General features: G+C 46.5%; 2 protein-coding genes, 1 long non-coding RNA gene and 1 pseudogene across 3 annotated transcripts; 1 reads left to right on the top strand and 3 right to left on the bottom strand.

The window, feature by feature from the left end:
• Nucleotides 1-145: 145 nt before the first annotated feature.
• Nucleotides 146-3,610, bottom strand: LOC110510523 (hyaluronan synthase 1). The gene is made up of 4 exons (XM_021591887.3): nucleotides 2,845-3,610; nucleotides 2,338-2,563; nucleotides 2,021-2,153; nucleotides 146-1,904 (listed from the first exon to the last, which is right to left on the bottom strand). The coding sequence occupies exons 1-4, from the start codon at nucleotides 3,535-3,537 to the stop codon at nucleotides 1,229-1,231; spliced, it is 1,728 nt and encodes a 575-aa protein (XP_021447562.1). The 5' UTR covers nucleotides 3,538-3,610; the 3' UTR covers nucleotides 146-1,228.
• Nucleotides 3,611-8,284: 4,674 nt separating this feature from the next.
• On the bottom strand, nucleotides 8,285-16,999 carry LOC149984481 (trypsin-3-like; annotated as a pseudogene).
• A 1,288-nt stretch (nucleotides 17,000-18,287) lies between these two features.
• Nucleotides 18,288-22,406, bottom strand: LOC149984480 (uncharacterized). The gene is made up of 2 exons (XM_090226279.1): nucleotides 21,950-22,406; nucleotides 18,288-20,479 (listed from the first exon to the last, which is right to left on the bottom strand). Exons 1-2 carry the CDS (start codon nucleotides 22,033-22,035, stop codon nucleotides 19,204-19,206), a joined length of 1,362 nt encoding a protein of 453 aa, XP_090082405.1. The 5' UTR covers nucleotides 22,036-22,406; the 3' UTR covers nucleotides 18,288-19,203.
• LOC149984479 (uncharacterized) lies at nucleotides 20,906-22,519 on the top strand. The gene is made up of 3 exons (XR_016493156.1): nucleotides 20,906-21,217; nucleotides 21,586-21,647; nucleotides 22,401-22,519. It is a non-coding gene; the product is annotated as an uncharacterized LOC149984479 (long non-coding RNA).
• The last annotated feature ends 5,179 nt before the right edge of the window (nucleotides 22,520-27,698 follow it).

Below are 27,698 nucleotides of genomic sequence, written 5' to 3'. Positions count from 1 at the left end.
GAAATCAGGGGTATAGTTAGCATTGATAGTGGAGTCAGATGAAGCAACCACCAAGACACTGATTTCAACATCCTAGGATCATTGAGAGATGGGTGTGGTAACCAAAACAATCCCTCCTCAACAAATCAACAGTAGGCTACTATACTTCATTTTCCTCACACAATACTTCCTTTTTATTTTCTCATTTTTATCAAATTCCCAAAACATATATACATTCATTCGCATTTGCAAAATAACATGATAAAGGAAATCATCACATACAATGAAAAATGTGCATAAACAATCTATACCGATGTGCTCAGTCAGTTCAGTTCAAACCGAGCCAGGTGCATCTCTCATGTCTATACTCAACATGACAGCAGAACCATTGTCCGTCTATCTCACAGGGCTTCACAACGCATCCCTGGGAGTGGACATCACATATATGATTGTCTTATTGCGCAGTCTGTCACTATTATTTACACTGAAATAAATAGCTTCACTTAGAACCAACCACAAGACATTTTGCTAGTTTGCTTCCAAGGTAACGTTTTTAAAAAAGCTGTGATTAAAATCCAGACCAATTTCCAGTGCATTATTGAGAGAAGTATATTTTAAAAAAAAGAAAAGGTACTATGTCTGATATAGTATTTTTGTTGTGTAAGGCACATATCAAGTCATTTACAGCGTGATCTAATAACAGTTGTTGTGCTCAAGAGAGATTACAAATCCTTATATTAAATAAATGTAACACTTCGTTCGTTAGGAAGTCAGTAGAAATAAGCAACAGCAAATCAAGGGCCATCTAGAACAGATTATTAGTCTTATCATCAACTGCTGAGAGGACTCCTGAGAGGTATACTATATTGCTTCCATATACAGTTTCTGTTATAAAGTATGTGTAAAGACAACTGAATGTCAAATATTCACTCTCTTAACAACTAACAACTCCTTTCTCCATCTTCAGTAGCACGGCAAACTGTAGTTATCAACAATATATTCTCATCTTTGACACTATTCTGGATAAAGCTTCCCAGAGTCTAGGTAATTGTTCTCATATACTGTACGGTACATTATATACATTTACATATTCTCTGGTTCAGTTGATTTAGCAGCTGCATAAAGTTTATATGTTCACAAACAGCTACTGTACTGCAAGATGAAATAAATAAATGAAAAATCTTTGATGTACAAAATACTAAATAAATACTAAATATCCAGTTTTTTCCCCTTGTATAGAAAACTATCCCTATACGCTTACGTCATAACTTTGGGAGCGTTTCCTACACAGCCTGCGGAACCACACCCAGTAGAGGAAGATCATGAGGAACCAGTAGCAGACGTACGCCACACAGCCGTAGATCAGAAACCTGGTCTCTAGGACCTTAGCCGGCGTGAACCAGCCCTTCTGGCTCTCCTTGTAGATGGTGTAGCAGGACCCGCCCAGCAAGATGGCCGCCCACACCGACAGAGGCAGCAGGGGGATGTAGTTCCCAACCATCTTGCGGCGGCCTGACGTGCCCCAGCTGCTCTTGTTCATGGTGATGATGGCAAAGTACTTGGCGGGCAGCAGGCTGGTCATGTAGAGGGCAGAGTAGAGAGACATGAACACCATGACCAGGTCACGGCGCAGGATGCAGGCATAGGCTGCTTTGATCAGGCCGATGAGCTGGATGCAGCAGAGGACCCAGAGGATGTCCCACAGGGTGCCTGTCCAGAACAGCTGGATGATGGTGGCCGTGACGAAGAAGGGGAAGACACCAGAGACGATGGACTCGTAGGTCATCCACAGGTGGTGCTTGTGCCACCACATGGCATTGTAGAGCCACTCGCGGAAGTAAGACTTGGTCCAGCGCGTCTGCTGGTTGAGCCACCGGAGGAACTGGCCTGGCGTCTCCGTGTAACACTTGGAGCGGGCCGTGTATCTGAGAGCAGAGGATGGATGATGATGAATGAGTCTATTATCATCTTATCTCCAGTAAAGTGTTGTGATTCAGTTTATTTGTGTATGAGGAGTATTTGTGAAGAAATGTATACTCACTTGGTGGCATAGCCCATGCTGAGCATGCGGTTAGTGAGATGTCTGTCATCGCCAAATGTACAGTGAGTCCCCAGAAACTTCTGGTTGTACCAGGACTCTAAGAACTGCTGGAGGAGGTCATTCCTGTACAGACCTGAGGATGAAACCAAATCTATGTTATAGTACTGCAGTTTACATGCATTTACATTCAAATTGTATCACAGCTATGTTACTGAATACAAATAACATAATATTACACGACTCCCAGTAACATAAACAAGAGAAGCAAGGTTATGACTCATGTTTATCGCGGTCACAGGAAAATGTCATTTCCTTACCCAGGGGGCCGCTGATGCAGGAGACACAGTTGAAGAAGGACTGGCAGGACCTCTCGATGTTGAACGCCATCCAGTAGCGCAGGCTGCTCATGAAGCTGATGTAGGACTCCTTGAGGTTGAGGATCATCACGTCTCCTCCCACCGCCCCATACTTCTGGTTGCTCTCCAGAACCTTACACAGCTCCACCGTAGCTAGGGGGTCTAGCTTGGTGTCAGAGTCACACACCTGGAGGAGAGAGAGAGAGAAGCAGAGAGAAACAGAGAGAGAGAGAGAGAGAGAGAGAGAGAGAGAGAGAAAAAAAACAGAGAGAAACAGAGAGAGAGAGAGCGAGAGAGAGCGAGAGAGCGCGAGAGAGAGACATTATTATTAACATGAACTATTAACAATTATTAACATTATAGGACAAGAAACAGAATGAAGATACTGTGTGCTCTGATCCAAGGTGTTTAAAAAAAAATGAAATACAGTATTTCCCTAATGTCAAGAGATGTAAATCATCTCCTCACCTGTATGTAGTCCACCGACTGTCCCAGTGCCTTGAACGCTGTGTACATCACCTCCCTCTTTCCACCCCACTTCTGCATGATGCACACACACCTCCTGCTGTTGATCAGATCCTCCACCTCCCTCCTCTGGGGGTCCTCTCCCAGCCCATAACTAGCGTCCCCAGCGGGGCCTATCATCTCGAGGATGCCTGCCTTCTGGGTCTGGGTGGGGTCCCATGTGTGGTAGTTATTCCTCCACACGTAACAGCCAGGGTCCTGGTCTGCAAACACCTCCCTAAACATCTCCAACATGTAGATGTCGTCCTCTGAGTTCCCATCCACCACCATGATGACCCGCAGCAGCTCTGGAGGGTACTTGAGGGCCCGAATGGAGTTGAGGCACTCGCGCAGGTACTCTGGGTCCTCCTGGTAGGCTGAGATAGTGAAGCCAATGGTCTTGGTGAAGGTGCAGGCCTTGCACCGGGCCCTCATGCGGCGGTGCTCCACGAAGGCAAACAGGCTCTGGACCAGGACATGGAGCCCCAGCAGGAGGCCGTAAAAGCCGAAGGAGATGATGCCATATGGGGAGGTGGCCAGCTGGAAGCCCTGGACATAGGCCCACACCATCACCCCCAGCACCACCAGGGCAAAGAGGAATGTCAGGATGGCACGGACTATCGAGCCCACCTGCCTTAGTAACGGTTTCAGTTCCATTTTTCCCCCTTTAGATACCTGCTGTCAATCAAGGAAGATGAACATTTAAGATAAATACATTGGAAGAGGAACAAATAAGGCTAAATTAAAGATAATATTTCATTTCTTGAATTAAGTGAATTGATTGATTGAATTAGGCTCCTGAAAATACAACTGAACGTTACAGGACTACATGTAATAAAGGCTGTAAAAAGGCTATACATTATTTCAAGTATTATTACATCAACAATACCGTGTCTACAAAATGTATTTGATTTTAACAATTAGGATAGCTTATTACAAGATAGAAGAAAAAAAATATCAATCTTCAAAAGACATCATAAAGAAGTTACCTTGTTTCTTTGTGACGTAGACAATGTACAGCAAAACGAAACTGTATTTCTAATGGTAAAAAAAACGAAAAACATATTTGGATTAAAAAATGTATAGCTTTACCTGACTTTGGTGCCAAAATACTGCACTCTTGAAATGCCCTTTCCTCTCCGTCTCCTACTCCCACTCTGCAATTTGCGTGAAGTTGGATTACTTTATAAACTTGAGAAGCACGCTTACTCCAGATGCTGCCAGATGTGAGCGCACATACAGTGGCCCAAAGCAAACCATCATAGGTATTAACGCCCTTAATACTGGGCTTGTGAGTCAGCACGTGCTGCGTCAAAGTAGAAAGGAGGTCCATAGTGAATTCGCCAAATATAAATCAACAGGGATTAGTTTTACTTCGGTAAAAGTAGTTATGTGCGTAAATGTTAAATATTTGTTGTAGGCTATCTGTTTGTTTTTGTCGCCAAAAAAAGATTGATCTTGATCAATTATAGCTACTTATTTACAGTTCTGTAGTTCATTTTGGTCACATTTTAGAATACAGGCATTTAGATATTATTCACTTGACTGTTGGATAGAATAGAGTAGAATAAAATATAATATCCTACTAAATTCTTCCCATAGGCAACTTGTGGCATTTGGATTCGACAATAAATACATAACAGCACAATTCACATATGACACAAACCCCTTATACAAGATCAACCAAAAGTGTGGGAAATATGACTACCCTCATCTCCATCATACATTTCCATTGAGGAATATTGCTGCCTTGTCCCGACCAGTCACTACTACCATGATCTGTCAAGAAGTTGAATGATGCCCTCTGGTGGCACAATAATAACCCTGCATCCTCTCTCTTGTACTGAACACGTTAAGGCAATTCCAGTCACAAGGCTAACAAATGTATATCCACCACCACACATGAATGGTGCATAGAGATGGGCACATCAAGCAGTGTTTAAGACCATATGACCATATCTTATCTCATGGATCAACCTGAGGGTCTTTGTTTTGGTTCAGTGACAGTGTAACATGACACACTATAATACTGCCTCAGTCATACATATTCCTTGGTAAAGAGGCTGAATATACTACAGTAAAACCCTGGGAGTATTTGACATTGCTTTGTTTCCCAAATGGTGGGTCGGAACTCGTGCCCCATGGTCAATCACCGCTAACTCCGCTTGGGTTGCAGACTCCCAAAATATTGGTTTTATTTGTGGTTTTGCATGGGTCACAAGAAAACACCAACAGCCTCAGAGAGCAAATAACTTGGGAACCACTACCATATTGATGACCTCGAAAGACCTAGCTGCAGTGGTGTATAAAGTACCTAATTGTCATACTTGAGTCAAAGTAAAGATACAGTACCTTAAAAGAAAATAATGACTTAAGTAAAAGTGAACGTCACCCGGTAAAATACTACTTGAGTTAGTCTAAAAGTATTTGGTTTTAAATATACTTTAGTATCAAAAGTAAATATAATTGCTAAAATATACTTAGGTATCGGAAGTCAAAGTATGAATCATTTCAAATTCCTCATATTAAGCAAACAAGACATCATGATTTTCTTTTCTTTCTTTTATTTACGGATAGCCAGGAGCACACTACAACACTCATCATTTACAAACGAAGCATTTGTGTTTAGCCAGTCGACCAGACCAGAGGCAGTAGGGATGACCAGGGATGTTCTCTTGATAAGTGCTTGAAATGGACCATGTTCCTGTCCTGCTACGCATTCAAAATGTAACAAGTACTTTTGGGTGTCAGGGAAAATGTAATGGAGTAAAAAGTTACATATTTTCTTTAGGAATGTGGTGGAACATAACTAAAAGTTGAATAGTTGAAAAATATAAATACTATTGTAAAGTGAGAGGGGTAACAAGTGCACTGTAAACACCAATGCAATGTAGAAACAGAAAATATTTATTAGGCCAAACATTACTGTTGTATACAGTAGCATACAACAAAACCATAAACATATGTAAACCAAAGGTATATTCTTTAGAATACAGTAAAGAACACAATTGTGTGTGTGGGGTCCCGGGGGGGCAGTCCAGGAGTAGGTGGGGTGGGGGGGGGGGGGGGCACAATACTTCGTCCACGTCACAAGATACGTTTTCTCTTGCCAAACATCGAGGGAAGTATCTCCTAGCATGGCGTATCCAACCTTGGACAGAGGCAACCTCTATGTCCCCACATGCGTCCTCCATTGCCTGGAAAAGCGGCATGCGGGCATAGGGTTGGCGATCATACACTTTCCATCGCCAGGCTGAGAAGAATTCCTCTATGGGATTTAGAAAAGTGTAGCATTTTGTGTAGCATTTTGATTGGTTGTGTTTGGAAAAGGAAAGCAAGTCACTTCCTGTTAGATTTTTGTGTTTTGGGTAGAGAATTTTGTGTAGTGTTTTGAAAAAAGTGTTTTATGCAATTGACAACTGAGTCAAAGGCTGAGAAATAGCTTATGGTTTTGGATATTTGGTGTGTAGTTTTGCACTTTGAGTGAGAGGTTTTAAAAATCGTGTGACATGAAAAGATTTTGTGTGTAAGCAGTTGGAAAAAACTGTAAGTAATACTTTAAAGTATATTTACTTACAGTTTTTTCCAACTGCTTACACACAAAAAGGTTGGCTTCAACCTCACCAAAACCAGGCGCCGCAGAAGAAATGTAATAGGACAGAGGGCAATTACCAATGTCCCTGGACAGCGTGGTGGTAATATAATTCTGTGCTGCCATCACTCAAAACGGGGTCCTCCATCACAATGCCACACTGGGTCCGTACATTATGCTCACTTTTTTGGATGCAATTTACACAATGCTTGTCCCTGATTCAGATCAGGAGCCTGCTAGATTTGTGGTTTTATGGGACAATGTTAGTTTTCACCGGGCTGTTCTGGTCCAAAACTGGTTTGCCACCCATCCACAATTTGTAGTTTTGTACCTACCCCCATATTCAGCTTTTCTAAATCCCATAGAGGAATTCTTCTCAGCCTGGCGCTGAAAAGTACATGAACGCCAACCCTATGCCCGCATGCCGCTTCTCCAGGCAATGGAGGACGCATGTGGGGACATAGAGGTTGCCTCTGTCCAAGGTTGGATACGCCATGCAAGAAGATACTTCCCTCGATGTTTGGCAAGAGAAAACTTATCTTGTGATGTGGACGAAGTGTTGTGGCCAGACCCAGGCCGGAGAAGAGATGAAGCGTAGCTTAGCACTGGTGACTACCCCCCCCCTACCAATTCCTGGACTGCCCCCCCGGGACCCCACACACACAATTGTGTTCTTTACTGTATTCTAAAGAATATACTTTTGGTTTACATATGTTTATGGTTTTGTTGTATGCTACTGTATACAACAGTAATGTTTGGCCTAATAAATATTTTCTGTTTCTACATTGCATTGGTGTTTACAGTGTACTTGTTACCCCTCACAGCAGATTACTTTCACTGTAGAACATTGTATTGGTGTTTACAGTGTACTTGTTACCCCTCACAGCAGATTACTTTCACTGTAGAACATTGTATTGGTGTTTACAGTGTACTTGTTACCCCTCTCAGCAGATTACTTTCACTGTAGAACATTGTATTGAAATAGATGTAAGCCTATGAAAGACCAAAGAGCTTTAGATTTAGAACAACAGTGTTTACATGGTATATCCAAAAATGTACTATTATAAAAGCAGTGTTTGCCATTTGAGGGAAATGCTTCATTCTGACGTGTTTATGGCATTTTGAATGCAGTGTTACATTTTGAAGGAGATGTGAGGCATTTTGCATTTTGTGTGTGCAGTTTTGGGAATTGTGTGTAGAGTTTTGAAAAAAGGAGACAGTTTTGAAAAACGTGTGTAAGCAGTTGGAAAAAACTGTAAGTACTTTACACCACTGCCTAGCTGTCCATTCTACTTTATTTACCCTGACTACATCTTTAGGGACATAGAAATGTGTTGTTGAGACCGTTGAAGGCCCACACCCATAGCCACCAGCACTGTTGTGAATGAATCCACACCCCTCAGGTCAGACCCAAATAGAATGCCTCAGGCCACAGGGCCAACAGAACCCTTGGCATGGTCACTATGATGTCATGGTGAAGGGTGTGGTACTTGGGGTATTTTGGATGGTGGGTGGACTTGACAAACCTGGGTAGTCTACCGTATTGTGAGAATATTCCCACACTGGAAGACTGACTAAGACCAAAGTCTAAATGGAATATGTATTCTTTGCTTCTCTTTGCTAGACATTTGGTCATGTTTTTTGATGATTGCTTAAGATTGATCACTGTATAGCCAGCAGAGGGAGCCAAGTGTTCCATTTTTATCCCTTAAACCCTCTAGCTAGCGCCTTCACGATAGCTCAAATTCTGATCTGACTTTCTCAATTCCTCTCATACGAAGTCAACCCTAACAAAGACCACACGATAAACCATTCAATAAACAGACACACTTTATTTGATATTGTCAGTTCAAATGGTTAATTCCATGACATCAGGACCAGCCTTTGCTACTTAGCCAGATGTCATGGTGTTTTGGATCCATGACACGTAGTTGCAGACTTCTGTGTAGACGCCAGGCTTCTTCCTGAGAGCACAGCCATGACCCCAGGACACAACACCCTGCAGCTCCCCATCACACACCAGAGGGCCACCAGAGTGACCCTGAGAGGGGGGGGGGGGGGGGTGAAGAGAGAGAGAGACAGACAGAGAGAGACAGAGAGAGACAGAGAGAGACAGAGAGAGAGACAGATGACCATGTATTCACCCTGCACACCCTAATTGACAACCAAACAAACCAAAACAAAGGCAAAGTCTTCTCATGCTTTGTTGATTTCAAAAAAGCCTTCGACTCAATCTGGCATGAGGGTCTGCTATACAAACTGATGGAAAGTGGTGTTGGGGGTAAAACATACGACATTATAAAATCCATGTACACAAACAACAAGTGTGCGGTTAAAATTGGCAAAAAACACACACATTTCTTCACACAGGGTCGTGGGGTTAGACAGGGATGCAGCTTAAGCCCCACCCTCTTCAACATATATATCAACGAATTGGCGCGGGCACTAGAAAAGTCTGCAGCACCCGGCCTCCCCCTGCTAGAATCCGAAGTCAAATGTCTGCTGTTTGCCGATGATCTGGTGCTTCTGTCACCAACCAAGGAGGGCCTACAGCAGCACCTAGATCTTATGCACAGATTCTGTCAGACCTGGGCCCTGACAGTAAATCTCAGTAAGACCAAAATAATGGTGTTCCAAAAAAGGTCCAGTCACCAGGACCACAAATACAAATTCAATCTAGACACTGTTGCCCTAGAGCACACAAAAAACTATACATACCTTGGCCTAAACATCAGCGCCACAGGTAACTTCCAAAGCTGTGAACGATCTGAGAGACAAGGCAAGAAGGGCATTCTATGCCATCAAAAGAAACACATTTCAACATACCAATTAGGATTTGGCTAAAAATACTTGAATCAGTCATAGAGCCCATTGCCCTTTATGGTTGTGAGGTCTGGGGTCCGCTCACCAACCAAGACTTCACAAAATGGGACAAACACCAAATTGAATATAGCAAAAATATCCTCCGTGTACAACGTAGAACACCAAATAATGCATGCAGAGCAGAATTAGGCCGATACCCACTAATTATCAAAATCCAGAAAAGAGCCGTTAAATTCTACAACCACCTAAAAGGAAGTGATTCACAAACCTTCCATAACAAAGCCATCACCTACAGAGAGATGAACCTGGAGAAGAGTCCCCTAAGCAAGCTGGTCCTGGGGCTCTGTTCACAAACACAAACACACCCTACAGAGCCCCAGGACAACAGCACAATTAGACCCAACCAAATCATGAGAAAACAAAAAGATAATTACTTGACACATTGGAAATAATTAACAAAAAAACAGAGCAAACTAGAATGCTATTTGGCCCTAAACAGAGAGTACACAGCGGCAGAATACCTGACCACTGTGACTGACCCAAAATGAAGGAAAGCTTTGACTATGTACAGACTCAGTGAGCATAGCCTTGCTATTGAGAATGGCCGCCGTAGGCAGACATGGCTCTCAAGAGAAGACAGGCTATGTGCTCACTGCCCACAAAATGAGGTGGAAACTGAGCTGCACTTCCTAACCTCCTGCCCAATGTATGACCATATTAGAGAGACATATTTCCCTCAGATTACACAGATCCACAAAGAATTCGAAAACAAATCCAAATTTGAAAAACTCCCATATCTACTGGGTGAAATTCCACAGTGTGCCATCACAGCAGCAAGATTTGTGACCTGTTGCCACGAGAAAAGGGCAACCAGTGAAGAACACACACCATTGTAAATACAACCCATATTTATGCTTATTTATTTTCTCTTGTGTCCTTTAACCATTTGTACATTGTTAAAACACTGTATATATATATATATATATATATATATATATATATATATATATATATATATATATATATATATATATGACATTTGTAATGTCTTTACTGTTTTGAAACCTCTGTATGTGTAATGTTTACTGTTAATTTTTGTTGTTTTTCACTTTATATTTTCACTTTGTATGTTGTCTACCTCACTTGCTTTGGCAATGTTAACACATGTTTCCCATGCCAATAAAGCCCTTGAATTGAATTGAATTGAATTGACAGAGAGAGAGAGAGAGACAGAGAGAGACAGAGAGAGAGACAGAGAGAGAGAGAGAGAGACAGAGAGAGACAGAGAGAGACAGAGACAGAGACAGACAGAGAGAAACAAAGAAACAAACAATCAAACAAACTAACAAACAAAGAAAGTGACAGACAGAGGTGGGATAAGATGGGGAAGGTGATGGGAGAGATAAAGAAAGAGAGAGCGCAACAAGCCAGAGTGACAAAGAAAGAGAGAGCGCAACAAGCCAGAGTGACAGGAACAAGATAGAGAGATTCAGTGACAGAGCAAGATGAAGAATGACAAGAAAAGATATAACCAGAGATCAGTGTGATTGCGTCATGGTAAAAATTGTGAAGACAAGATGGTGAAATATGAAGTATAGTACAGGTCTATTATGTCAGTTACCTGGCATGAATCCTTGCCTCCCTCCATGAAGCAAGCACAGATCATGTTCTCAGTCATCTGGAAGAAACAGACTTCCAGGCAGGTGTTATCAGTCCGGAGGGGGACCTCCACACACTGCAGTGTATCATGGTATCTCACTGGAACAGAACATTAAAGAAAAGACACAGACATGTAACAAGGCATTACAACTTTCTATTTAAATAAATCATAAGTGGAAAACTTGAGATTTCTTAAGACTGTAAAAGGACCAATCACTCTAAAATAGCTGTTATCCTCAGCTGTTAACCGTTTATAACCAAGGCAGCATGGTACTGTACAGTACACATTGTCGAGTAGGAACCTGAAGTAAGCATTTCATCGGATGGTGTATACCATGTGTATCCCGTACATATGACTAATACAACTTGAAACTTGAAACACACATTCCACTCACAGCCTTCGTTGCTGGCGCGAAGGCTCCCCAGCCAGAGACCTGGCACATGGTTCTGGCAGTGCCACACTTAGTGAGGAGGGCCACAGGGCTCACATAGCTGTTGAGGGTGGCAGGCAGGCTTAGCTTTATCAGGTGATGTCACTATCCTGGGTACCGGAGTTGAACCGGGCAGACATGTGCTGCTTTGTCCTCAGGCTCCTTTATGTTATGCTCCCCAGACGGACCTCCAATGGCAACCTACAGCCCGAATAGAGATTATACTGTGGTTGTTGGAGGGGAAAGAGGGTCCTGCACTGGGGAACTTGTTGGATTTTGTTGGATTTGCTGTATGCTTGGTTTACCCATTTCATGCAAACAGTTCTACAACAGTTATGGTCTAAAATCTGAATGGACTCAACCGTTAAACATGATATTACAAAGAGCAAAGCATACAATTCTAGATTAAATGGGGATTTTAAGGCCTACACCAACTGAATGTTCATAAAATAAAATAAAAAAACATTTCAACTATTTTTTAAATACTCTAGCTGTCAGATCTCCCCAAGGAGATGTGGGTGTAGAGTCAGGCGATGGAGAAACAAGTACCAAGGAAAGTGTGTTTTATTTAACTGGCTCAAGAAAACAACAGGACTCTGGGCTACAGTAATCGCAATGAAAATCCCCACTCAAACACAGTCCAGGGAAAACCCCCCTGTAGAACATGAGCAAATAAAACGAAACCCCAAACTCAATGACAGTTCAACGAAAGCAATCCCACACAAAACCCCAAAGGAAATGTCGAATTCAATACCCCCCCTAATTAACCAAAGTGAAACCAGGTGATACACAAAACAGACATAACCCAAATAAAAGGAAAAGGGATCGGTGGCAGCTAGTAGACCGGCGACGAAGACCGCAGAGTGCCGCTCGAACGGGGAGAGGAGCCACCTTCGGTGGAAGTCATGACTGTACCTCACCCCTGACGCGCGGCTCCCGCAGCGTGCCGACGCCGGCCTCGAGGACGACCCGGAGGGCGAGGCGCAGGGCGATCAGGATGGAGGCGGTGGAACTCACCCAGCAGAGATGGGTCCAAGATGTCCTCCACCGGCACCCAGCACCTCTCCTCCAGACCGTACCCCTCCCAATCCACGAGGTACTGCAGGCCCCCCACCCGACGTCTAGAGTCCAGAACGGACCGTACAGTGTACGCCGGACCCCCCTCGATGTCCAGGGGAGGTACCTCACGCACCTCAACATCCTGTAGTGGACCAGCTACCACCGGCCTGAGGAGAGACACATGAAACGAGGGGTTAATACGATAGTAAGAGGGGAGCTATAACCTATAACACACCTCGTTTATTCTCCTCAGGTCTTTAAATGGCCCCACAAACCGCAGACCCAGCTTCCGACAGGGCAAGCGGAGAGGCAGGTTTCGGGTCGAGAGCCAGGCCCTGTCCCACCCTGCGAACACTGGGCCTCACTACGGTGGCGGTCAGCGCTCACCTTCTTTTGCCCGTTTAAGGGATTCCTGGACGGCTCTCCAGGTCTCCTTTGAGCGCTGCGCCGAATCCTCCACCGCAGGAGCCTCGGTCTGACTCTGATGCCATGGGACCAGGACCGGCTGATAGCCCAACATGCACTGAAACGGCAACAAGTCCGTGGAGGAGTGACAAAGTGAATTCTGGGCCATCTCGGCCCATGGGAAGAACCTCGCCCACTCTCCAGGCCGGTTCTGGCAATACGACCACAGAAACCTACCCACATCCTGGTTCACTCTCTCCACCTGCCCATTACTCTTGGGGTGAAAACCAGAGGTCAGGCTGATCGAGACCCCAGATGCTCCATGAACGCCTTCCAACCCCTGGGAAGTAAACTGGGGACTCCGATCAGACACGATATCCTCAGGCACCCCGTAGTGCCAGAAGACGTGTGTGAACAGGGCCTTCACAGTCTGTAGGGCCGTAGGGAGACCGGGCAAAGGGAGGAGACGGCAGGACTTAGAGAACCGATCGACAACGACCAGGATCATAGTGTTCCCCTGTGACGAAGATAGGTAAGAAAGTCTACAGACAGGTGTGACCAAGGCCGCTGTGGAACGGGGAGGGGCTGTAACTTCCCTCTAGGCAGGTGTCTAGGAGCCTTACACTGAGTGCACACCGAACAGGAGGAAACATAAACCCTCTCATCCTTAGCCAAGGTGGGCCACCAGTACTTCCCCCTAAGAGCCCGCGCTGTCCTCTCAATCCCCTTATGACCAGAAGAGGGTAGAGCGTAGGCCCACCTGATCAATCTATCACGAACACCAAGCGGGACATACCTCCGACTCTCTGGACACTGAGGTGGAGGAGGTTCTAACCGAGACGCCTGCTCGATGTCCGTGTCCACCTCCCACAACACAGGTGCCACCAGACAAGAGGCCGGAAGTATGGGGGTGGGATCGATGGGTCGCTTCTCGGTATCATAGAGACGGGACAGTGCTTCGGCCTTCGCGTTACGGGAACCTGGTCTATTAGAGATAGTGAAGCGAAATCTGGTAAAAAACATCACCCACCTTGCCTGACGAGGATTCAGTCTCATCGCCGCCCAGATGTACTCCAGATTATGGTGGTCAGTCCAGATGAGAAAAGAGTGTTTCGCCCACTCAAGCCAATGTCTCCATACCTTCAGAGCTTTTACCACAGCCAGCAACTCCCGATCCCCCACATCATAGTTTCGCTCCGCCGGACTGAGCTTCCTCGAAAAGAAAGCACAGGGGCGAAGCTTCGGGGGCGTGCCCGAGCCCTGTGATAGCACGGCTCCAACACCAGTCTCGGACGAGTCCACCTTCACTATGAATGGGAAAGAGGGGTCCGGATGCTCCAATACGGGAGCGTCGGTAAACAACACCTTCAGATGACTGAAAGCTCTGTCCGCCTCCGCCGACCACTGCAAACGCACCGGCCCCCCCTTCAGCAGTGAGTTAATGGGAGCAGCTACCTGCCCAAAACCCCGGATAAACCTCCGATAGTAATTGGCACACCCTAAAAACCGCTGCACCTCCTTTGCCGTGGTCAGAGTCAGCCAATTATGCATGGCAGCAATGCGGTCGCACTCCATCACCACCCCAGATGTGGAAATGTGATACCCCAGGAAAGAGACGGCTTGTTTGGAGAACACACATTTCTCGGCCTTGACGTACAGGTCATGCTCCAACAGTCGCCCAAGTACCTTGCGCACCAGAGACACATGCGCGACGCGTTTGTCTCTGTCGTGACACTAGCACATAGTAACTCTGCAGTCTGCACTTAAGATTTGTAGCAGTGGGCAGCAGATAGCACCCATTCACTAGAAAGGAGAATCCCTCCACAGAAGTTGTACCCTGTGTACAGAGACACCTGGTAGGGAACAGAGTTCTTCCTGTGCTCATACCCTGCTGCGATCTTGTCGTCCCTCTCAAGGGAAAAAAAATTGCCTGATTGAGATTAAATGACGTCTTAGGTTTTTCATCAGAATCCGGTGTTAACATCGACCAGCAATTTCTTATGTTATGTATTCTGAGCAAATGTTTAAGTAAAATAACAAGTTACTCTCCTACCTGCCCCTCCAAACAGTGCCAGAAGAGTGAGAAGTGTCATGTTCTTGTTTAAGTCTGTTTTGCTGACAGGATCAGTGTGTCTCCCCTCTCTTTTTTTCGTTTCACTCCTCTTATCTCACCTGTTTCAAGGACTTTCTTTATCTCAATTTGGAGCTCAACTTGTACCAATGACACTCTTGGGGAAAATAACTCCCCCCACCCCCCTCACTGGGAGTCACTAATGATAACATAGACAAGTCATTCCTGCATTAAACCATATCGAGCTGTAACTACCTTACTGATGTATGAGTAATAGTTAGACTCATTTGTTAGGTTCTAACCAGAAATGCATCAGTCCTCTATACAGTCTAAACTGTATATGCTTTAATTTACAACATTATAATGAAAAGTGTGTGCTTCCCAGTTATAATGTGTGGCAAACCTTTTCAAGGTTAGGAGCGTTTGTCACAAATTAAGTGGTAAACTGCCACCAAATCACCCAAGAATGAGAGTTCTTTCGAACAGGACAGTACCTGTGTGTTTGTTTCTCCGTCCTGGTCCACCCAGGCCGTAGGCGAGGTCAAGGATAGCAGGGTTCGGTACACAAATCGGGTTCTCGGTAGGTCCAGGTCCAAACGCCAACAGGTAAGTCCAAAACAATCCAGCTCATACACGGTAAATCCAGCCAATCTCTATTGTCTCTTTCTCTATTGTTCATAGATCCTTCCAGCACTCTCTCTCTCTCTTCCTGGTTTTTCTTGACCCTTTATCTGTGTCGGCTCCACCTTGTTCCCCTTGCTTCTAGGACTTGTAGTTTTGGCGGTCGGCCATTTTGTGATCTGTAGTTCTGACAGGGGTGGCCATTTTAGTGATCGGGCAGAGCCCGTTTATTAGTTCTGCTCTCACATATCTGCCATTTATCACTCAACCCCCTTCTTTGCCACACATCTCTCCCCCTAGATCCGACCCCCTAGGTCGGGCTACCGCAGCAAAATATGCGTGCATGCGGGATAACCCATCCACGTTTCCCATTTCCATCCCTGCTCTGTGTTTCAAGTCAAAATGAAACGGTTGGGGACTCAAAAACCACCGCATCACCCGAGCGTTCTTCTCTTTAGCCCTATGCATCCAGGTGAGTGGGGCATGATCATTGATGAGGGTAAAGTGGCGCCCCAGCAGGTAGTATTTCAGGCTTTCTAGAGCCCACTTTACTGCCAGCGCCTCTTTCTCAACGACTGAGTAGTTGGTTTCCCGTGGTTCCAGCTTCCTGCTTAAAAACAGGATGGGGTGTTCCACCCCTTCTACCTCTTGGGATAGCACTGCTCCCAAGCCGACCTCTGAGGCATCCGTCTGAACCACAAACTCTCTCTCAAAGTCTGGTACCACCAGCACTGGATTACAGCAGAGAGCCTCCTGTAATGTCCTAAATGCTTTGGGGCCCTTTCATCCCATTTGACCATGTTTGGCCCTCTGGCTCTAGTCATGTCGGTAAGTGGGGCGGCCACTGTGGCATAACTTGGGATGAACTTCCGGTAGTAACCGGTCAGTCCTAGGAAGGCTCGAACCTGCTTCTTATTTACTGGTTTCGGCCATTCTCTAATTGCCTTCACCTTCTTACGTTGGGGTTTGATTAACCCTCTTCCCACAGTGTATCCCAGATACTCTGTTTCCTCTAACCCCACATAACACTTGGCAGGGTTTGCCGTGAGCCCTGCCTTTCTAAGGGCGTCTAACACTGCCTGTACCCGGGGTAAGTGGGATTCCCAATCTGGGCTGTAGATCCCCACGTCATCTAAATAAGCTACGGCGTATGCTTTGTGCGGTTTTAGGACTTTGTCCATGAGCCGTTGAAAGGTGGCTGGGGCCCCGTGTAAGCCGAATGGCATGACGGTGTATTGAAACAGGTGTTGCAAAGGCTGTCTTTTCTTTGGCCCTGGGGGTCAGAGGAATTTGCCAGTACCCTTTTGTCAGATCAAGGGTCGTAATGTACCGAGCATTACCAATTTTCTCCAGTAGTTCATCTACTCGGGGCATGGGGTAGGCATCAAACTTGGAGATTTCATTTACCTTCCGAAAGTCGTTACAGAACCGCAAAGACCCATCGGGCTTGGAGACCATCACAATTGGGCTAGACCACTCACTATGTGACTCTTCGATCACTCCAGCTGTCAACATTTTCTCCGTCTCTGCTCTAATCGCGGCCTGTCGAGCCTCGGGTACCCGATATGGCCTCATACTCACTTTTCTCCCTGGTAGGGAAACGATATCATGAGCCGTAACCTCAGTTCGGCCAGGTATCTCTGAAAACACATCTCTGTTTTTCTGGATCAGGGTCTTTACTTCCTGTACTTGTGCTGGGGACAGAGTGGGTGAAATATTTACTTCGGCTGTCTCCTGAGTGTGTGTGGGGTATGTGACCATTAGTGTTTCTCTCTCTCTCCATGCTTTTAACAGGTTTATGTGATAAATCTGTTCCTGGGGCCGTCGACCTGGCTGTCGGATCCAATAATTGACTTCTCCTATTCTCTCCAGCACTTCATATGGTCATTTCCATGTGGCTAGTAGTTTACACTCTACCGTGGGGATCAGCACTAACACCTTATCTCCCGGTTGAAATTCCCTCAGGGTAGCCTGTCGGTTATAAGTGTGCCGCTGGTGCTCCTGTGCTTGTCTCATGTGCTCTCTGACGATGGGCATGACTGTGGCTATCCTGTCTTGCATTGCCGTGATGTGCTCTATGACACTAGTATACGGGGTGGATTGGTGCTCCCAGGTTTCCCGGGCGATGTCTAAGATTCCCCGGGGATGCCTCCCATATACCAGCTCAAAGGGAGAAAACCCCAGTGAGGCTTGAGGAACCTCTCTAATGGCAAACATCAGATACGGCAACATGCAATCCCAGTTTTTCCCATCCTTATCGATTACCTTCCTGAGCATTGACTTCAGGGTTCGGTTGAATCTCTCAACCAGCCCGTCCATCTGAGGATGGTAAACTGATGTCCTCAACTGTTTCACCTGCCACAGTTTACAAAGGCCCGCCATAAGGCGGGACATAAAGGGGGTCCCCTGGTCGGTAAGGATCTCCTTTGGAACCCCTACCCTGGTGAACAAGAGCACTAATTCCTTTGCAATATTTTTGGAAGCCATCGTCCGAAGGGGAATGGCTTCTGGGTAGCGAGTGGCATAATCTAGAATGACCAGAATGTATTGGTGCCCTCTGGCAGATTTGGGTAGTGTGCCCACTAAATCCATCGCTATCCTCTCAAATGGCATTTCGATTATGGGGAGTGTGTTACGCACGCCTCTATGAAGAGGGAACGCAACACCCTGCTACCACTAAACTCTCTGTGATGCGAAAGAGGTATGGACTGTAGGTGCGAGTAAGGATGACACAGACAGAATGTGGTACCGTTTACAAGGACTTTATTTCTTTACACGGTAATATGGGGAAAGGGGGCTGGACGGAACCAAAGCAAAGAAAGTAAATCTCAAAGCCCCCCCCTCTCCTATCTTACCTGCCTACCCACTACTTACCTAATTTAGCACCACCTGGTGCCCTAACCAAAATACAGGGGGTGGTCCGCCCAGGTCTTACCTAGTGTACCTAGACAATGAATATACTACGGGTATATGTATGCCCGCGGGCCTCTTGCCTAAGCACTCCCAAGGTGCCTTCCCCTTCCCCCCTGGGAACAAATGAAACAGAATATTAAACAATTTCACAAACAAACTAAGAAACAAAGTACATCAAATAAGCTCTATCTGAGATCTATCTGCACTAACGGGCTTCTAACAGCTGGTCGGGGAGCTGTTAACTGGCACTCCGGGCACTCTCCACAATGCCGAGCCACTTCAGCTTGAATTCCTGGCCAGTAAAACCTCCTTACAATCCGGTCTCGGGTTTTATCGATACCAAGGTGTCCACCCAGAATGTGCCCATGAGCTAGATCCAGTACTGTCCTCCGGTACCAAGTGGGAACCAACAACTGTTCCACCACATCAACCCCTATTTTCGAGACTCTGTACACCAAACCCTTTTTCATGATGAAGTGGGGAAAAGTATTAGGCATCATCCCAACATTTATGGGAGTACCATCTACGACCTGCACATCTGCTCTGGCTTGCTGCAGGGTTGGATCCTGGTTTTGGGCCGTCCCGAAATTAGTCAAGGACCCTGCCAGGTCTGCTGGTTCTAGATCGTCGTCCTCTGGATTCAGATCGACCCCACCCCCACTAGTACCGGGCTGTTCGTTATCAGGGATGTTTGCCACTTCATCCTCCTCCTCCCCTACTAGCACCTGTGATGTTGTCCCCTGGGATACCTATTTTCTTGGCTTTGGTTGAAGGCCCCATGCTTCTTCCTGCTTGGTCAGGGTTGTTGGCTTCTCAAATATGCCATTCTTGTGGCCTAACTTCGCAAAGTTAGGAAGGTTTCTACCCAATATTACATCATATGGCATCTTTGGGACCATGCCGACCTCATAATCCAGCAGACCGTCCTCTGTTTGAATGCTCACTAAGGCCGTGGGGTACAGACGGGTATCCCCATGAATGCATGTAACACTGATATCCTGTCTTGTATCCAGTTTATGATTCGTCACTAGGCTTGCAACGACCAGGGTTAGCATACTGCCGGAATCCAGCAGTGCTTCAACCTCTTTCCCTTCAACCTTTACCCTGCACATATATTTGTTTCTTGATCTTTCAAGTACAGTGGTTACAACAGGACATGCATACCGTATATCATCTTTATTTTCACCGAGGTTACATTGCATTGGCTCTTCTTTAATAGGGCAGTAGGCTGCAATATGTCCCGGTTGATTACAATTGTAACAGATAATAGGGGTTCGGGGGGGAGACCCCCTCGACTCCCGGTTTCCGTTTTTTCCCTTAGTGTCTCGGCCTGATTCTGATTCTTTCCTCATGGCCCCACGGTGCTCTCTTCCCCCTCTATATGTTGGGACAGCCTTACCCTGTCCGCTGGTTCGCCCAGGCCTGGGGAACGGGAATCTTTCCTCCTGTGCCTGCTCAGCTGTTCCTGCCGTACAATACCGTTCAACCAGGCCCACGAGATGGTCGGCGGAAAATACCTTGTTCTGGCCAACCCATCGTCTCACTTCTTGTGGTAGACCTCGCTGAAACTGGTTGAGTACGATGGTCTCAACGATCTCGGCGGATGACCGGGTCTCTGGTCGCAACCATTTCCGTGCCAGGTGAATCAAGTCGAACATCTGTGTTCGCGGGGGTTGTCCCGGTCGGTAGGACCACTGGTGGAAGCGGTGTGCCCTCACGGTATCGGTCACTCCCAGTCTAGTCAAGATCTCTCCCTTTAGTTTATCGTAATCCTGTGCATCTTTCAACTCCAGGTCAAAATATGCTTTTTGAGCATCCCCTGCCAGGTATGGTGCCAGAAGCCCTGCCCATTCTTCTTTCGGCCACTTCTCCCTCTCTGCCGTCCTTTCGAAGGTGGTAAGATATGCTTCCACATCATCCTGTGCTGTCATTTTTTTAAGAAAATGATTGGCCCGCCTCTGGGTATTTGCAGCTGGTAATTGAGCCCCAATTTGGTCCGCTAGCCCCTTTAGGCCTTCTCTTAACCTCTTAGAGCTCTAGGGGCGCTATTTCATTTTTGGATAAAAAACGTTCCCGTTTTAAGCGCGATATTTTGTCACGAAAAGATGCTCGACTATGCATATTCTTGACAGTTTTGGAAAGAAAACACTCTGAAGTTTCAGAATCTGCAAAGATTTTGTCTGTAAGTGCCCCAGAACTCATTCTACAGGCGAAACCAAGATGATGCATCACCCAGGAATTAGCAGAATTTCTGAAGCTCTGTTTTCCATTCTCTCCTTATATGGCTGTGATTGCGCAAGGAATGAGCCTACACTTTCTGTCGTTCGCCCAAGGTCTTAGCAGCATTGTGACGTATTTGTAGGCATATCATTGGAAGATTGGCCATAAGAGACTACATTTTCCAGAGGTCCGCCCGGTGTCCTTTGTCTAAATTTGTGCGTAATCTTCAGGTGCGGTCATTTTCTCCTGGGATTCATGAGAGAAAGCATGTGTCCAAGAACGATGTATCAATGAAGAGATATGTGAAAAACACCTTGAGGCTTGATTCTAAAAAACGTTTGCCATGTTTTCAGTCGATATTATGGAGTTAATTTGGAAAAAAGTTTGCGTTTTGAGGACTGAATTTATGGATTTTTTTTGGTAGCCAAATGTGATGTATAAAACGGAGCTATTTCTAATACACAAGGAATCTTTTTGGAAAAACTGAGCATCTGCTATCTAACTGAGAGTATCCTCATTGAAAACATCAGAAGTTCTTCAAAGGTAAATGATTTTATTTGAAGGCTTTTATGTTTTTGTTAATGTTGCGTGCTGGATGCTAACGCTAATGCTAACGCTAAATGCTAACGCGAAATGCTAACTCTAGCTAGCTACTTTTACACAAATGATTGTTTTCCTATGGTTGAGAAGCATATTTTGAAAATCTGAGATGACAGTGTTGTTTACAAAAGGCTAAGCTTGAGAGATGGCATATTTATTTCATTTCATTTGCGATTTTCATAAATAGTTAACGTTGTGTTATGCTAATGAGCTTGCTGATAGATTTACACAATCCTGGATACAGGGGTTTTTTCATAGCTAAACGTGACGCAGAAAACGGAGCGATTTGTCCTAAACAAATAATCTTTCAGGAAAAACTGAACATTTGCTATCTGAGAGTCTCCTCATTGAAAACATCTGAAGTTCTTCAAAGGTAAATGATTTTTTTGAATGCTTTTCTGTTTTTTTGTGTAAATGTTGCCAGCTGAATGCTAATGCTAAATGCTACGTTAGCCATCAATACTGTTACACAAATGCTTGTTTTGCAATGGTTGAGAAGCATATTTTGAAAATCTGAGATGACAGTGTTGTTAACAAAAGGCTAAGCTTGAGAGATGGCATATTTATTTCATTTCATTTGCGATTTTCATGAATAGTTAACGTTGCGTTATGGTAATGAGCTTGAGTCTGTATTCACGAACCCGGATCCGGGATGGGGAGATCAGAAAGGTTAACTCCCGGGTGTTTCTCTCTTGCTCTTCTCTGCAGCTGGTTGGTGCAGTGCTGGACCTGTAACGTGTCCTGATACATTCGCATTGCATCCTGATGAGCTATTTGTTGAGCTCTAGTTGCCTCTTGTTGGGCGGCCACCGCTTGTAACAGGGCCTGTATGGCTCCCTCCATACTAATTTTCCTGAGAAACTGTCCTAACCAAACAAAGCCATAAAAAAAAACCTGACTCCCCTTTGGAGTGCTAACTGAACATTTAAAAAAAATATATATTCTACCTAACCAGTGGTATGGTTAGTCCATGCCCGCATTCTCCACCACGTGTGGCAAACCTCTTCAAGGTTAGGAGCGTTTGTCACAAATTAAGTGGTAAACTGCCACCAAATCACCCAAGAATGAGAGTTCTTTCGAACAGGACAGTACCTGTGTGTTTGTTTCTCCGTCCTGGTCCACCCAGGCCGTAGGCGAGGTCAAGGATAGCAGGGTTCGGTACACAAATCGGGTTCTCGGTAGGTCCAGGTCCAAACGCCAACAGGTAAGTCCAAAACAATCCAGCTCATACACGGTAAATCCAGCCAATCTCTATTGTCTCTTTCTCTATTGTTCATAGATCCTTCCAGCACTCTCTCTCTCTCTTCCTGGTTTTTCTTGACCCTTTATCTGTGTGTCGGCTCCACCTTGTTCCCCTTGCTTCTGGGACTTGTAGTTTTGGCGGTCGGCCATTTTGTGATCTGTAGTTTTGACAGGGGTGGCCATTTTAGTGATCGGGCAGAGCCCGTTTATTAGTTCTGCTCTCACATATCTGCCATTTATCACTCGACCCCCTTCTTTGCCACAAATGTAACTTATTGTCACATTGTACACTCTTAGAAAAAAGGGTTCCAAAAGGGTCATTCAGCTGTCGCCACAGGTAGAACCTTTTTTTTTGGTTCCAGGTTGAACCCTTTTGGGTTCCATGTAGAACACTCCGTAGAAAAGGTTCTATCAGGAACCAAAAAAGGGTTATTCAAAGAACTCTCTGATGGGGACAGCCAAATAACCCTTTTACATTCTAGATAGCAAAAACATTCCAAGAGCGTATAGGCTACAAGTAGAATGGAAGTTGTCCTCAAATGAACAATAAATTAACTTGTCAGGCGTTGTTTGACAATTGGAATTTCCTCCTAAGATGTGTTTGTCCATGTTTTCTAATGGGTATTCACACATATTTCCCCTTGTCCTGTTAGAACCTGTGAATTTAAGCTCAACTGATGTTGAATATGAATCTGTCATAAAATAGAAAACTGCCTGCGCTAAACATCAGGCAGTGTGTGTAGGTTAGTTCCTTAAACCTCTGTCATTTCAAAGCCAAAGATAGCAGTGTGTCATTTCTATGACGCCACACATGAGAATGTTGAGCAAGAGTGGTAGACCTGCAGATAACTCAAAATGTGGTTGTAGTTATAGATGTGGTCATGTCATGCTGAAAATTATGCTCTTCTTGTTACGGTGCGTGAATGAGGACCCAAAAGCGAATTAACGTAAACAGAGCTTCTTTAATAACAAAACAAACGTAGGCTCAGATGGACCGGCAGATTCCGACAGGACAGGACAAGGTTGCAGCAAACATGACGATAGTCTGGTTCAGGCATGAATAACACAAACAAGAATCCGACAAAGACAGAAACAAAAACAGAGAGAGATATAGAGGACTAATCAGAGGGAAAAAGGGAACAGGTGGGAAAAGGGGTGACGAGGTAGTTAGGAGGAGACAAGGAACAGCTGGGGGAAGGAGGGGGAGAAAAGGTAACCTAAAACGACCAGCAGGGGGAGACAGGGTGAAGAGAAAGGACAGAAACAAGACACAACATGACAATACATGACAGTACCCCCCCACTCACCGAGCGCCTCCTGGCGCACTCGAGGAGGAAACCTGGCGGCAACGGAGGAAATCATCGATCAGCGCACGGTCCAGCACGTCCCGAGAGGGAACCCAACTCCTCTCCTCAGGACCGTACCCCTCCCAATCTACTAGGTACTGATGACCACGGCCCCGAGGACGCATGTCCAAAATCCTACGGACCCTGTAGATGGGTGCGCCCTCGACAAGGATGGGGGGGGGGGGGGAGACGAGCGGGGGCGCGAAGAACGGGCTTGACACAGGAGACATGGAAGACCGGGTGGACGCGACGAAGATATCGCGGAAGAAGAAGTCGAACTGCGACAGGATTAATGATCCGAGAAATACGGAACGGACCAATGAACCGCGGGGTCAACTTGCGAGAAGCGGTCTTAAGGGGAAGGTTCTGAGTGGAGAGCCAAACTCTCTGACCGCGACAATATCTAGGACTCTTAGTTCTACGCTTATTAGCAGCCCTCACAGTCTGCGCCCTATAACGGCAAAGTGCAGACCTGACCCTCTTCCAGGTGCGCTCGCAACGTTGGACAAAAGCCTGAGCGGAGGGGACGCTGGACTCGGCGAACTGAGAAGAGAACAGCGGAGGCTGGTACCCGAGGCTACTCTGAAAAGGAGATAGCCCGGTCGCAGACGAAGGAAGCGAGTTGTGGGCGTATTCTGCCCAGGGGAGCTGTTCTGACCAAGACGCAGGGTTGCGAAAAGAAAGACTGCGTAAGATGCGACCAATAGTCTGATTGGCCCGTTCTGCTTGACCGTTAGACTGGGGGTGAAAGCCGGAAGAGAGACTGACGGAAGCCCCAATCAAACGGCAAAACTCCCTCCAAAATTGAGACGTGAATTGCGGACCTCTGTCCGAAACGACGTCTGACGGAAGGCCATGAATTCTGAAAACATTCTCGATGATGATTTGTGCCGTCTCTTTAGCAGAAGGAAGCTTAGCAAGGGGAATAAAATGAGCCGCCTTAGAGAACCTGTCGACAACCGTAAGAATAACAGTCTTCCCCGCTGACGAAGGCAGTCCGGTGACAAAATCTAAGGCGATGTGAGACCACGGTCGAGAGGGAATGGGAAGCGGCCTGAGACGGCCGGCAGGAGGGGAGTTACCACACTTAGTCTGCGCGCAGACCGAACAAGCAGCCACGAAGCGACGCGTGTCATGCTCCCGGGTGGGCCACCAAAAGCGCTGGCGAATGGAAGCAAGCGTACCCCGAACGCCAGGGTGGCCGGCTAACTTGGCAGAGTGAGCCCACTGAAGAACGGCCAGACGAGTAGGAACGGGAACGAAAAGAAGGTTCCTGGGACAAGCGCGCGGCGACGGAGTTTGAGTGAGTGCTTGCTTTACCTGCCTCTCAATTCCCCAGACAGTCAACCCGACAACACGCCCCTCAGGGAGAATCCCCTCGGGGTCAGTGGAGGCTACTGAAGAACTGAAGAGACGAGATAAAGCATCAGGCTTGGTGTTCTTAGAGCCCGGACGATAAGAAATCACGAACTCGAAACGAGCGAAAAACAGCGCCCAGCGCGCCTGACGCGCATTAAGTCGTTTGGCAGAACGGATGTACTCAAGGTTCCTATGGTCAGTCCAAACGACAAAAGGAACGGTCGCCCCCTCCAACCACTGTCGCCATTCGCCTAGGGCTAAGCGGATGGCGAGCAGTTCGCGGTTTCCCACATCATAGTTACGTTCCGACGGCGACAGGCGATGAGAAAAATACGCGCAAGGGTGGACCTTGTCGTCAGAGAAGGAGCGCTGAGAAAGAATGGCTCCCACGCCCACCTCTGACGCGTCAACCTCGACAATGAACTGTCTAGAGACGTCAGGTGTAACAAGGATAGGTGCGGATGTAAAACGATTCTTGAGGAGATCAAAAGCTCCCTGGGCGGAAACGGACCACTTAAAGCACGTCTTGACAGAAGTAAGGGCTGTGAGAGGGGCTGCCACCTGACCAAAATTACGGATGAAACGACGATAGAAATTCGCGAAGCCGAGAAAGCGCTGCAACTCGACGCGTGACTTAGGGACGGGCCAATCAATGACAGCTTGGACCTTAGCGGGATCCATCTTAATGCCTTCAGCGGAAATAACAGAACCGAGAAATGTGACGGAGGAGGCATGAAAAGAGCACTTCTCAGCCTTCACAAAAAGACAATTCTCTAAAAGGCGCTGGAGGACACGTCGAACGTGCTGAACATGAATCTGGAGTGACGGTGAAAAAATCAGGATATCGTCAAGGTAAACGAAGACAAAGATGTTCAGCATGTCTCTCAGGACATCATTGACTAATGCCTGAAAGACAGCTGGAGCGTTAGCGAGGCCGAAAGGAAGAACCCGGTATTCAAAGTGCCCTAACGGAGTGTTAAACGCCGTCTTCCACTCGTCCCCCTCCCTGATGCGCACGAGATGGTAAGCGTTACGAAGGTCCAACTTAGTGAAAAACCTGGCTCCCTGCAGGATCTCGAAGGCTGAAGACATAAGAGGAAGCGGATAACGATTCTTCACTGTTATGTCATTCAGCCCTCGATAATCTATGCAGGGGCGCAGGGACCCGTCCTTCTTCTTAACAAAAAAAACCCCCGCTCCGGCGGGAGAGGAGGAGGGGACTATGGTACCGGCGGCAAGAGCTACAGACAAATAATCCTCGAGAGCCTTACGTTCGGGAGCCGACAGAGAGTATAGTCTACCCCGGGGAGGAGTGGTTCCCGGAAGGAGATCAATACTACAATCATACGACCGGTGTGGAGGAAGAGAGGTGGCCCTGGACCGACTGAACACCGTGCGCAGATCGTGATATTCCTCCGGCACCCCTGTCAAATCACCAGGCTCCTCCTGTGAAGAAGAGACAGAGGAAACAGGAGGGATAGCAGACATTAAACATTTCACATGACAAGAGACGTTCCAGGAGAGGATAGAATTACTAGACCAATTAATGGAAGGATTATGACAAACTAGCCAGGGATGGCCCAAAACAACAGGTGTAAAAGGTGAACGAAAAATTAAAAAAGAAATGGTTTCGCTATGATTACCAGAAACAGTGAGGGTTAAAGGTAGCGTCTCACGCTGAATCCTGGGGAGAGGACTACCATCCAGGGCGAACAAGGCCGTGGACTCCCTTAACTGTCTGAGAGGAATGTCATGTTCCCGAGCCCAGGTCTCGTCCATAAAACAGCCCTCCGCCCCAGAGTCTATTAAGGCACTGCAGGAAGCTGACGAACCGGTCCAGCGTAGATGGACCGACAAGGTAGTGCAGGATCTTGAAGGAGAGACAGGAGTAGTAGCGCTCACCAGTAGCCCTCCGCTTACTGATGAGCTCTGGCTTTTACTGGACATGAAGTGACAAAATGACCAGCAGAACCGCAATAGAGACAGAGGCGGTTGGTGATTCTCCGTTCCCTCTCCTTAGTCGAGATGCGGATACCTCCCAGCTGCATAGGCTCAGCACCCGAGCCGGCAGAGGAAGATGGTAGTGATGCGGAGAGGGGGGCAACGGAGAACGCGAGCTCCTTTCCACGAGCTCGGTGACGAAGATCAACCCGTCGCTCAATGCGAATAGCGAGTTCAATCAAGGAATCCACGCTGGAAGGAACCTCCCGGGAGAGAATCTCATCCTTTACCTCTGCGCGGAGACCCTCCAGAAAACGAGCGAGCAAAGCCGGCTCGTTCCAGCCACTGGAGGCAGCAAGAGTGCGAAACTCAATAGAGTAGTCTGTTATGGATCGATTACCTTGACATAGGGAAGACAGGGCCCTGGAAGCCTCCTCCCCAAAAACAGATCGATCAAAAACCCGTATCATCTCCTCCTTAAAGTCCTGATACTGGTTAGTACACTCAGCCCTTGCCTCCCAGATTGCCGTGCCCCA

The sequence above is a fragment of the Oncorhynchus mykiss genome, chromosome 3 (assembly GCF_057628025.1).
Source record: "Oncorhynchus mykiss isolate SJ-2025 chromosome 3, ASM5762802v1, whole genome shotgun sequence".
Taxonomy (NCBI): Eukaryota; Metazoa; Chordata; class Actinopteri; order Salmoniformes; family Salmonidae; genus Oncorhynchus; species Oncorhynchus mykiss.
This window is presented reverse-complemented; position numbering and strand designations above follow the sequence as displayed.